This window comes from Dipodomys spectabilis, unplaced genomic scaffold (genome assembly GCF_019054845.1).
Source record: "Dipodomys spectabilis isolate Male_0828 unplaced genomic scaffold, ASM1905484v1 ptg000137l, whole genome shotgun sequence".
NCBI lineage: Eukaryota > Metazoa > Chordata > Mammalia > Rodentia > Heteromyidae > Dipodomys > Dipodomys spectabilis.
In genome coordinates, this window is record NW_024870814.1 from 7358030 (window position 1) to 7371073 (window position 13044).

At 41.7% G+C, this 13044-nt stretch overlaps 1 protein-coding gene and 1 non-coding gene across 2 annotated transcripts in view; both read right to left on the reverse strand.

Annotated features, from left to right (window-relative positions):
• Positions 1-264: 264 nt before the first annotated feature.
• LOC122116629 (charged multivesicular body protein 3) overlaps positions 265-13044 on the reverse strand; it is a 41796-nt gene continuing 29016 nt past the window's right edge. Inside the window, exons 4-6 of the mRNA XM_042690381.1 lie at positions 4954-5075; positions 2598-2712; positions 265-805 (exon numbers count right to left, since the gene is read on the reverse strand). Of these exons, the coding sequence (XP_042546315.1) occupies positions 663-805; positions 2598-2712; positions 4954-5075 (380 nt within the window). The 3' untranslated portion in view covers positions 265-662. The remainder of the gene's footprint in view (positions 806-2597; positions 2713-4953; positions 5076-13044) is intronic.
• Positions 5238-5368, reverse strand: LOC122116913. The gene has a single exon (XR_006149036.1). It is a non-coding gene; the product is annotated as a small nucleolar RNA SNORA51 (small nucleolar RNA).

Genomic DNA, 13044 nt, shown 5'->3' on the forward strand with positions numbered 1-13044 from the left:
ATGGTAGAGCACTGCCATCCAGACAACAGAGTAAGAGGCACAATTCATGAGCACCTTTTTGGTTAGTTGGTAAAATGCAGAAAGGTGGACCCTCACAACACATCTACAAAGGTTGGAGAGTAACATCCAGAGCAAACTCCACTTCTGCTGAGTTTCCAAGTCCCATGTATACTGGCTACACAGCAACCTCTTCTTTCCAAGGTCAACATAGGAACAATCTGAGAGCACACTTGGAGTCACTGCACATGACAATCTACAATGGGACCAAGAGTTAAAGCAGAAATTTATTAAAGTCCTTTTATATAGTGTTTTACACACACACACACACAAAAATGTACAGAGTCCTCAATGTTCAGGCAATCAACGCTGAGAATAGCTTCATGAGAAAATGGATTTCTTTGCCCTTCCCCCAGTAAAACAGTACTGCTGTTTATGTTCCTGGAAATGACGCATTTAATCACATCACTTCCAGAAGAACAATCCCTATGAAATCCCAAAAACTCTGCAGAGAGTGAAGAGATATTAGCATAGAACCTTCCTGAAAACACAGTGCCTCGTGACAGAGGTGTAGTGCAAGAGAAACATGAAGTGGCAGCTCTTCAGAGGCACATGTGCACTGGCAGAGGACTGAAGGGAGAGCCTGAAGGTTCTGCTGGGCAGCCTTAGCTTCGCAGTGTGGCCAGCCGGGACTGCATGGCCTCCAGGGCCTCTTCCTCCTCTTCCTCCTCTGAGGCAGCTGTTGCTCCTGCAGGTTCAGGCTCAGGAAGAGCATCTGTCACTTTACTGGGCGCTTTACCCAAGGCCCCTGAAAAGAGAGTAAGCAGATGAACAAGTGGGCCTCAATCTTCCTGCCCCTTGATTCTTGGGCCAAAATGGCATGACAGAGGATACTAAACAAGATTATCTTGGGAGTGCTGTGCTCACTAGAGCAATCTCTCATGATGACAAGGTCATGATGACTGTTTTTTGTTTTTGTTTTTTTTGGGTCCGGTCGTGGGGCCTGAACTCTGGGCCTGAGCGCTGTCCCTCAGCTCTTCAGCTCAAGGCTAGTGCTCTACCACTTGAGCCACAACGCCACTTCCGGCTTTTTTCTTTTTGCGTATGTGGTGCTGAGGAATTGAACCCAGGGCCTCAGCATGCAAGGCAAGCGCTCTACCACTGAGCCAACTTCCCAGCTATGACTGTTCTTTTTTGAGATGTGGTCTTGCTGTTTCCCTTGCTGGTCTGAACTCCTGGGAATAAGCAATCCTCCACCTCTAGCCTCCTGGGAGTTCACTGACTCAAGTAATAATAATTCTAAGGATTTTAAGAACCTTGGATCTGCTGGGCATTGTGGCATGTGCTACTCAGAAGGCCAGGAACCAAGGACTGCTGAACCCAGATGTGTGTGTGTGTGTGTGTGTGTGTGTGTGTGTGTGTGTGTGTGTGTGTGTGTGTGTGTGTGTGTGTGTGTGTGTGTGTGTGTGTGTGTGTGTGTGTGTGTGTGTGTGTGTGTGTGTGTGTGTGTGTGTGTGTAAGGACTGCTGAACCCAGATGTGTGTGTGTGTGTGTGTGTGTGTGTGTGTGTGTGTGTGTGTGTGTGTGTGTGTGTGTGTGTGTGTGTGTGTGTGTGTGTGTGTGTGTGTGTGTGTGTGTGTGTGTGTGTGTGTGTGTGTGTGTGATTATTTGGATATAAAAGTCTCATCGACTTTCCTGGCTTTGAACACAGTCCTTAGAGCTCAGCCTCCTTGGTAGCTAGGATTATAGGCATGAACCATTGGTGCCCAGCTTGAACCCAGATTTTGAGCAAGCCCAGGCAATACAGTGACATTACATCTTTTAAAAAAATTAAAAATTCTTGGTTTCTGAAGCACCTAATCAAAATTCCTAAAAATTACCAAAGATTTAATTTTAAATTCCTCCGAGTAAAATTAAATTGTTAGCCAGACATGGTATTTATGTCTGTATTCCTAGCCTTCAGGAAGATTGCAAAGTTCAAGGCTAGCCTGGGTTACATAGCAGATACTGTCTCAAACAACAACAACAAAACAAAAAATTGTCATTCAATCTTCACTAAGTTTTCTTGGTACCAGTTCTTTGTTCCAACAACTTAATTTTTTTTTCAACAACAACTTAAATTTTAAGACGAACAAATCTTTCTGTATTAATGAATTTATTCAGTGTTCCATTTTAAAAAGACATAATATTCTACCATTAGAATATACTGTTAGTTTTGAACTTTTCAATGTGATAAACAATACTACTCCAGATATCCAGAGTTAAGTCTTTTCAGCCTCTTAATTATTTCACCCAAAATAAGCTGCAAACTTTTGAGAAGGCTACTGCCAAATCTGTTTCAATGAAGTCTGTATCATGTTAAATTCCCAACAGCAGATATGAAAGTAGTATCTCCCCCTTATTATGAAAACTCTTTAAATTTAAAAACCATCTTAAGTTGGTTATTTTGTGCCAATTCCCCCATGAATAACTGGCATCCTCTAAAATTAAGAAAACAAATGTAGACGTGTGTTTGATAACTAGAGAATGAAACTACTAGCTAATTTAATGATTGCAGAAAAAGGAGACATAAAAGGGAGAAAAGAGCCTCATAATTATACCTGCAGTAATTTCAAACAAAATTTTGTCAATTTCCATTTCTGCTTCTTCTTCCATTTCTTCCTGATCATCCATGCTTTCGAAGGTGTCCTCTAACATCTCTTCTATGATGCCAGCCTAAACAAAGAAAAACATGGTACTTCCGACAACTGTTAAATCTGCTTCTACCCAACAATCCTAGACACCACCTGGCCCAAACTCTAAGTCCAAGGCTGACTTGGAAGACAAGTAGCAAACACTGGGCTCTGATCTCTCCGCAAGAAAGGAAAGACTCAAAGGGAACCAGCTCTCCAAACTTAGCTCAAGTTGGGGAGGGCTGCTTCTGGCCATCAACAGCACTGTGGAATAACTGCAACTATAATGGTAGCACTGGAGTACAACCTGCCTATAGGTGAGTATATGCCCTAATTTGATTTGGAAATATCTGCTCTAACATGGCTAAAATAATACGTGATCACTGGGGTACACAATGCAGTATGAAACATTCAGTTGGAGCCATAGGAGGCACTATAACCAAGGTCACAAGCAGAATGGACCCGAAGAACATTCCAGTATGTCCAGGTTTTACACCTGCTGGCACATAGAGTTCCTCTGACTAGTCTATAAGAATCAATCACATTGTCAAAGTGTGATCTTCAGCTCCTGGGAGAAAACAACAGCGTTTGTGGACCCAATAAGGTAAGGACATACACTATCCTGGCAGCCTATAGCTAGCTTCTCATCTTCCTCCATTTAGAAGGTAGCAAGATCACCATGGGGCACGGCAATTGGCTCTACACTATGGGCCCAACAGCAAGGCTCCCACTTAGCAGTGTCAACTTCTAGATGAGGTACTGAGTTTTGTTATTGAAGCAAAGGTCAGAATAGCACCCCCAAATGTCAAAACACAAACATTCCTGGAAGGAAAAAAGTCGAAATGGGCTAAGTGGCTGTGGAGGGGGTCAGAAGGAACGTATGATTCAGTCTTCTGAGAAGCCGCCAGAAAAGAAAAATCCTCATGGGCTTTGCAACCTGAAAGAACTGAGCTCCCTGCTCAGTACCTTAGCACTGTGGCATTAAAGAAGCAGAAAGTCGTATGTGACAGTCCTAGCCCTGGTTCCCATGGGAGTGTGATGCTCACTACGATAAGGGAGTCAGACATAAATTCATCCCTTTTCCCTGCCTGCCTTGCTGCTTTGAGAACCCTCCAGTCACTTTAAATTTCTGACCTTTTCTAAACCAAAAGATACAAATAGACAAAATTCCCATTCATGGTTCCTAAGGTAGAACCCTATGGCCTTGCTGTTCAGCAAACAGCACTTGGGAGTCTGAGAAAGGAGGATCATAAGTTTGAAACCAGTCTGAGCTGTCTCAAAAAAAAAAGCTAAATAAAAACAAAAAACAGTAAAAAATACTTGTTAAGAGATTTAAAGAGCCTATCAAAATCTAGTCACTATAGCCTTCACATTCTAGAGGAAGGAGTTGTCATTCATTTGCTTACTCATTTTGGCAGTACTGGGGTTCTGAACCTAGTTGATCAGGCAGGCACTCTACCACTTGAGCCATGCTCCCAGTTCTTGATTTATTCAGGCAGCAACCATTCATCAAAATTATGCTGAATGCTACATATACCAGGCACTGGGGATAAATGCAATAACTAGGAGCATATCTTAGGGCTAGGTATAGTGATTCCAAGTACTATGGAAACAGTCCAGGCAAAAAGTTAGTGGACCACCAACTCAATAAGCCAGCTGCAGTGGCCCACAGCTGCAATCCTAGCTACAAGAAAGTCTGTAGTATAGGTAGATTGTAGTGTGAGGCCAGCCCCAGGTCTATCTTGAAAAATAATGAAAAGCAAAAATGACTGGGACCTAGTTCAAGTGGTAGAGGGTTAGGACTCAGTTATGTTCATTTGTTTAATTATCATCTACGGCTATGTTTACACTATAGGAATTGAGTAGCTACAACAAGCATATGGGCAAAAAAGCAAAAAGTATTTATTATTCTCCATTTTACAGAACATATTGCAAATCCACAGTTTTGCCAGCTACAGGAATACCACCTTGGAGCAGAAGGTAGAACCAGGTTTCTTCCCTTCTTTACATATTGGAGTTTGCAAACCCTACCTTCTCTTGCCCTGAATGACTGACTGATCTCTGGATCTCCTCTACAGCACCGAGTATACTTGTGCTGCTTCTAAACAACATCTGACATTCTGACCATACTCAGCTCCAACAGTGTCAACTAATGGTAACAGCTGCTCCTCTATCATCAAATCCAGCCAGTTTTTTCATTCCCACACACCCAATCCCTGTCCCTGGTACTTGCTGAGAGCACTCTCAGTGGTTTGGAAGGGCCAGCAGTGCTAGCCTCGGTCACCTTCATCATCTCTTTGGACAGCTCCCTCATGGTGGCCTGTATCTCAGGGATCTTCACAAGACTTTGCATAGCCTTCATTACTTCTGTGCTCTTCTGCAAGGAGCCAGCCACTCGCAGGACCGCTGAAAGGGAAATACTGCAGTCAGGATGGGTCAACAGGAAGGAAAACACAAGAGATGACCAATTATGAACCACTTCAATCAAAGTGAACTCACAAACACACACTGATGTGCCTTTGGGGTGTACTACTGGGCTAGATGAGCGAAAGCTTTTTTATTTTTTCCCTTTGTCTCCCTATTCACAATACAGACTAGGCACAGGCCTGGGCTGAGGTGTATATGGGGTAGGTTTACTCTGCCTCCTCTTTCTATACAGCCAGTGTAAGAACACAGCCTGTGGTAAGCACCCGGAGGCCAAAAGCTTATTTTTCTAAATTGAGGAATATCTGGTATACTATTGTATGAAATCTCAGAAGGTATCACTAGATACCTTCTGAAGGCAAGCTAGAATGCATCTTCAGGGAAGGAAGCAAACTCAGTACGACCCTTTAGTAGGTGAATAGATAAATTGTGGTATACTCAGACAATAGAATATTACTCAGTATAAAAAGAAATAAGCCAATAAGAGTTGAAGATCGAGGACTGTAGTGAACATCATCAGGTAAAATTGTAGAGATGCCTATATCTCAATACACTGAAAGCAAAACAGGGATGAAAAGTGTGGTTCAAGTGGCCAAGTGCCTGTATAAGCACAAAGCCCTGAATTCAGAGCTCAATTTTTCTAAAAATAAAGATAACAAATATTCTGGATTCTAGTGGCTCATGCTAATAATCCTAACTATTCAGGAGGCATAGATCTGAGGATTGTGGTTTGAAGCCAGCATGGGCTGTGAAACTTTTCTGTGAAACATCTCTAATGAACACCAAAAACAAAAAAAAAAAAAAAACCCAAGAGGTGAAGCTGTGGCTCAAGTGGTAGAGTGCTATTTTTGAGCAAAAGAGCTCAGGGACAATGCCCAGGACCTAAGTTCAAGCCTAAAGATGAGCATGCACACATACATACATATACACATCAACAACAACAGCAACAACAACAAAATTTCAACAGAGTAGGCATAGATGCCATCAAAGAAGAAACACATTTAGATACGAGAATGTGAGTAAAATCAGGATAGTGGATGTGTACCACTGTGTGACCAACACGCTGAACACAGAATATAGTAAGTAGTTACTAAATGAACAAACAGATCAATAACCAAACTACAAAGGATTATCTAGTGGCACAAAGTCCCCAAAAGCATTTATTATAATAAAGAAAAATTTCTACCTAAAGTCCTCAAAAATCAAATATTTTAAGTATTGTCTTATATTTAATCAGTTCTAAAATACCAAAAAACTGTCAGAAGCCATTGGCTCATACCCCAAATCCTAGCTACTCAGGAGCCAGCCTGAGGAGGAAAGTCAAGGAAACTCTTATCTCCAATAAATTATCAAAAAAGCCTTGATATATGGCTCAGCTTTGAGTAAAAAAAAACAACTCTGGGACAGTGTCCAAGGTCTGAGTTCAAGCCCCAGGACCGACTAACACACACACACACACACACATACACACACAAACAGAAAATTATACACATGAAGTCAAGAGCAGGTGCTGGTGGCTCACTCCTGTATTCCTCGCTACTCAGGAGGCTGAGATTTGAGGATTGAGGTTCAAAGCCAGCCCTGGTTGGAAAAGTCTGTGAGACTCTTATCTCCAGTTAACCACCAGAAAACTGGAAGTGGCGCAGTGGCTCAAGTGGTACAGTGCTCACCTTGGGCTGAAAAGCTCAGGGACAGTGCCCAGGCCCAAAGTTCAAGCCTCATGACTGACCAAAACAAAAAACAAAAACAAAAAAAGGAGTCAAGGAGAGTCTTTGGTGACTCACACGTGTAAATCCTAGCTATTCAGGAGGCTGAGATCAAAGGATCATGATTCGAAGCCAGCACAGGCAGGAAAGTCTGTGACTCTTTTTTTTTTTGCTGGTCCTGGAGCTTGAACTCTGGGCTTATGCACTGTCCCTGAGCTTCTTTTGATCAAGACTAGCACTCTGCCACTTGAGCCACAAGCCACAGTGCCACTTCCAGCTTTAGAGTGTCATGGACTTTCCTTCCCAGGTTGGCTTTGAACCGTGATCCTCAGATCTTAGCCTCCTGAATAGCTAGGAGTACAGGTGTGAGCCACTGTTACCTGCCTATATGGCAAATTTTATGTTATATATATTTTACCACTGTGTTAGCTATACATTTTCTACCATTGACAAAACATGTCAGATAAAGAACTGTGAAGAAGAGATGTTTATTTGGCTCATTGTTCCCAAGGTTTTAGTTCTTTGTCACTCAGGCCTATGGCAACACTATACACCATGGAGAAGTACAGAGGAAAGTAGGACTGTTTACCTCATAGTGGTGGGAAATAAAGAGAGAGCTGGGGTCTTAATGTCCCCTTTAAGGGCTAGGAAATTTCCCAGTTACATAACTTCCTCCCATTTGACCCCTTCTACAGAGGTCCACCACCTCCTAATTGCATTAAGCTACAGATTAAGCCTTAACATTATGGGCCTTTAAGAGACATTTAAGGTCCAAACCATAGCAACCATTACAAAAAAAGATTCTCCTAAAAAAGATTAAAATTCTGTAGAAAACATTACTGAGCCAGCATTATAAAAACTAACTGAATACATTTAAAATTAGAAATAACCAAGTTATACAGGAGGAACATAATATAAAATGAGTAGTTCAACTTTTGGGAGTTGAGGTCCTCTCCTGACCCCAGGTTCTTCTGCAGCCCTGTGTTCCAGGCTCCCTCCAACTTAAGGACTCCTCCATAGTCCCTTCCCAGTAGAAACCTGATGGATGGACGAGGATTTTTCCTTTTTTTTTTGGTCAGTCATGGGGCTTGAACTCTGGGCTTGGGCGCTGTCCCTCAGCTCTTTAGCTCAAGGCTAGCACTCTACCACTTGAGCCACAGTGCCATTTCTAGTTTTCTGGTAGTTGACTGGAGATAAGAGTCTCACGGAGGTGATCCTCAGATCTTAGCCTCCTGAGTAGCTAGGATTACAGGCGTGAGCCTCCAGTGCCTGGCTTTTAGGTTTTTAAATTATTATTATTATTATAAAGGTGATGTACAGAGGGATTACAGAAAGAAAAAAAAAGAGTCTCATGGACTTTCGTGCCTGGGCTGGCTTTGAACTGCAATCCTCAGATCTCAGCCTCCTTAGTAGCTAGGATCACAGCACCCGGATTCTTTTCCTTTATAATATGGAATTCCTCATGAATTTGAATTCATCTTTGTATAGTTAACATATGTGCTGCCTTATGGAACACTGGAGAGGGACTAATTTATTCCCAATACCTAGCATTGTGCCTAACACACCTAGTATTCAAATATTTGTTAAATAAGCCAATAAATGAATTTAGAAGTAAATAAGGAAATGTTTCATATTTAAAAGGAAACCATTAACTAGATTAATATTGTGTGTGTGTGTGTGTGTGTGTGTGTGTTTGTGTGTGTGTGTGTTGTAACTGGGCTTTTAAACTAGGGCCTCGTACTTGTCCATGAAATTAAGCCACATCTCAGCCCTAAATTGTCCTAACAGCAAACATCACTGAGGTAGTTTTCTTATATTTTTTGGTCGGCCATGGGGCTTGAACTCTGGGCTTGGGTGCTGTCCCTGCACTCTTCAGCTCAAGGCAAGCGCTCTACCGCTTGAGCCACAGCACCACTTCTGGTTTTTTAGTGGTTTATTGGAGATAAGAATCTCATGGACTTTCCTGCCCAGGCTGGCTTTGAACCATGATCCTCAGATCTCAACCTCCTCAGTAGCTAGGATTACAGGCGTGAGCCACTGGCGCCTGGCCAAGAAATGTACTCTTTACCTGACTTATGTAACCATAACCCCTCTGTATATCACCTTCACAATAACAATTTAAAAATTCATAAAAAGTAAACATGCAAAAGTTGAGAAGCTTCATTCATCAAAGAAGAATTATGGATAGTTTGTTCACTTCGGGAAACGTAACTAAGGACTATCAGCATCACACAAAATGGCTAAACTAGCAGCAATACTAAATGTTAGGGGGAAGGAGAAAACTGGACATCATACTATGGGAACTTAAAATGGTACAGCCATCATTTCTTTCATGTAAATATCAACTCAACAATTGTTCTTTAACAATTGAGCATATCCCAGAGAAATGCAAAACCGGTACATTTATATAGCAGCTTTACTCATAATAAATTGCAATAAACTGGAAACAACAATTGTTTTTTAACAATTGAGCATATCCCAGAGAAATGCAAAACCGGTACATTTATATAGCAGCTTTATTCATAATAAATTGCAATAAACTGGAAACAACCATCCACCTTAAACAGGTGGATGATTAAACAAACCACAATATATCCATGCCTAGCCTGAAATAAACTACTGATACAAGCAAAAACCTGGGCTGATTTCCACAGGACTATGTAGAATGAATTAAAAACCAATGAGGGATGCTTACATTGGATGGAACTGTTCCTTAAAAGTTGACTGCCTCAAAGTTAATATCTGTTTATGCCACTACACTCTAGTTTTGCAATACTTTACCACTGGGGTAAACTGAGACTCTCTTTTAGAACGAGTGTATGAATATATAATTTTCTCAAATTAAAACTTTTTTGTTATTGTTGTTGGTCGTGGAGCTTGAACTCAGGGCCTGGGTGCTTTCCCTGAGCTCTTTCGCTCAAGGGTAATGCTCTACCACTTGGAGCACAGTCACTTCCAGTTTTTCTAGTGTTTAACTGGAGGTAAAACTCTCAGGGATTTTCCTGCCTGGGCTGCTTCAAAATGTGATCCTCAGATCTCAGCCTCCTTAAGTAGTTAAGATTACAGGCATGAGCCACTGGCGCTCTGCAAAATTAAAACTTTTAAATGCTGGGCCTTGGTGGCTAGTCTTGAGCAAAAGGAGCGTAGGGACAGCACCAGGCCCAGAGTTCAAGCCCCAGGACTGGTAAAACAAACAAGCAAACAAATACAACTTTTAATCAAAAAACAAACAAAAAAACTAAGAAAAGAGCATTGAAAACAAAGCAATATCATATTCCCATGTTTGTCAGAGATATCAATGGGAAGGAAATAAAGGGTATTATATACATCATAATTATTGTACTATAATAGCCAAAGATGGAAACAAAATAGCGAAATATAGTTTCTTGATCAGAAGATATAAATACCAATACAGTCTAAAAAGGATAATAAAAGCTACAAATGAAAGTAACTCTCTACCTATCATAGCTTTCATGGGAACTGTGATTAAACTGAAAAATCAGAATGAGAAGATATTAGAATAGATTGGTAACAATGGCCAAACTAGATTGACAGTGTGGTTTTTAAAGCCGACTTAAAATAGTCATTACAAATTGATTAAGATGATAAGAAATATGGAATCCTATATGACATTTCACAATTATGACAAAGTAAAACCTAAATAATGTAAAAGGCATTTTAGCTATGATGAGCCTGGTGGTGGCACTATACCTCTAATTTCAGCTACTCAGGAGGTAGAGGTAGGATTATAGACAGAGGCTATCCCAGGCAAAAGTGTGATACCCTATTTGAGAAAGGACTGAAGTGTGCAAAAAGACTGGGAAGTGGGGCTGGGAAGTTGGCTCAGTGGTAAAGCGCTTGCCTTGCATGCCTGAGGCCCTGGGTTCGATTCCTCAGCACATAAGCAAAAAGAAAAAAGCCGGAAGTGACGTTGTGGCTCAAGTGGTAGAGCGCTAGCCTTGAGCTGAAGAGCTGAGGGACAGCGCCCAGGCCCAGAGTTCAGGCCCCGCGACCGGACCCCCCCCCAAAAAAATAAATAAATAAATAAATAAAAGACTGGGAAGTGTTGCTAAAGCAGTAGAATGCTTGCCTAGCAAGCCTGAGGCCATGAGTTCAATCCTCAGTATAGACAAAAAGAATTTAACAAAAACACATTTAAGTGTAGAGATATATTCACATTACTGTGCACTCACCACCATCCATCTTCAGAACTTTTCTCATCATCCCAAACTAAAATTCAGCTCACATAAAATTCTTCACTTCTGTTTCCCTGGCCCTTTTACCCCTGGTGATCACGACTCCACTTTGTGTCTCTCATCTCACAACTCTAGCACCTCAGGTAAATGAAATTACATAGTATTTGCATTTTCTTGATATGCTTCTTTCAGTTGGCGTAATTTTCATGGCTCATTCACGTAGTGTTCTCAGAAATGCTTTCCTTTAAAGCTGAACAATATTTTATATTATGGTCAGGTGCTGGTAACTCACACTTGGAATCCTAGCTACTCAGGAGGCTGAGGTCTGAGAATCATCGTTCAAAGCCAACATAGGCAAGAAAGCCTGGGAGACTCCAATTTACAACCAAGAAACCCAGAAGTGGAGCTATGGCTAACTTTGAGCAAAAAAAGCTCAGAGACAGCACCTAGTCCCTGAGTTCAAGCCCCGGGACTGGAACAAAAAACAAACAAAAATCTTTTGTGTCCACATTTTGCTCATCCATCCACCCACCCATCTATCCATGAACACTTGGACTGATTCCACCTTTTGGCCTTTATAATTCCTAACTACATGGTAGAACAAGTACCTGTTTTAAGTCTCTGCTTTCAATTTTTTTGTGTATATAAAATTAGAATCAGAACTGATGACCATATAGTAATTCTGTTCCTGCCCCATTTCTGAACCTCTACCTTACTGCTCACCTCCAATCAAAACATATTCATCATCTATCTTTTTCTGCAAGGACTTGCTGCCAGAAGGTTGTCACTTGCCAAGAATCTAATCATGACAATATATTAATAGCTGACAAGATCTAACCTATTCTCCCTCCCAAAGTATCTGCATTTTAACAAACCAAATCTTAAGCAAAAAGAATGACTTCATCAAAGCAGCAATAAATAGGCACTATGTACCCTGTAGGGACACTCTTGTCCCTTCAACATGAACACAGACCCCTCAGGAACTCTGGTTATATTGTTTCTTTTTCCACTCTCAAAGACTCTTCTCAAGTTCAATCCTATAAACCTCTCTGCTGTATTTAGTCTCTCAACATGCAATGCTCCATCATAAGACTGCTCACTTAACAGCTCTCTCTCAGGCTAGCACTGTGCTTAGGGTCTAGGGAAGCAGATCTCACAGCTAGATGGATGGACCCAAATGTAATCTTTCTGTCTTAGGTCTGTTCCTCTCTTGAGTTTTCAAGATCTTTTATTAATGGCTCTGCAATCATTTCAGGCTCAGAATCTCAGACCTTGTTATTCTTCACTTTGTCTCATGTACTCTATACCCACAACAGCTCTTCCTCTCCATTTCCACTCAGCTAACCTACCCAGACCCCTACCAGACTCTTAACACATTTCAGGCCTCTCCACTCGTTCCATCAGACCCTCTCTGCACACCAGCCAGGCCTTACAAAATTAAAGTTTGTCAGCCTACCTCTCAGAACTCTGACTCTAACTCACTTTTCCAGCTTTTCCTCCTACCTCTCTTACTGCACTGCTGTCAAAGCATTTCCTGAACACAGCCTGGAACCTTTGTGCACTTGTTCCTCAACTCAGATGCCTCCTTCTTTCTCCCTAAAATACCTTTCCTCTGAACTCTACTGCATTTTATCTGCACCATCACTGCAGTTTGCCTCACTCTGAACTCAATTTAAGAGTCCGTCTCCTTAACAGCCATAAAAGTGTCTTTACCAATCTGCTTAGTACCTCAGTCTCCCAGACCTTCCTTCAGTACCTAGTCTTTTTTTTTTTTTGGGGGGGGGGGTCAGTTGTGGGGTTGAACTCTGGGCCTGGGCACTGTCCTGAGTTCTTCAGCTCAAGGAAATCACTCTACCACTTCAGCCACAGCACCACTTCTGGTTTTCTGGTTGTTTAGTGGAGATTAAAAGTCTTACCAGACTTTCCTGCCCAGGCTGGCTTTGAACCAGGGTCCTCAGATCTCAGCCTCCTGAGTACTAGGAATACAGGCATGAGCCACTGGCGCCCAGCTTGTGCCTAGTCTTTAAAAGATTCATTTATTCATCAGAA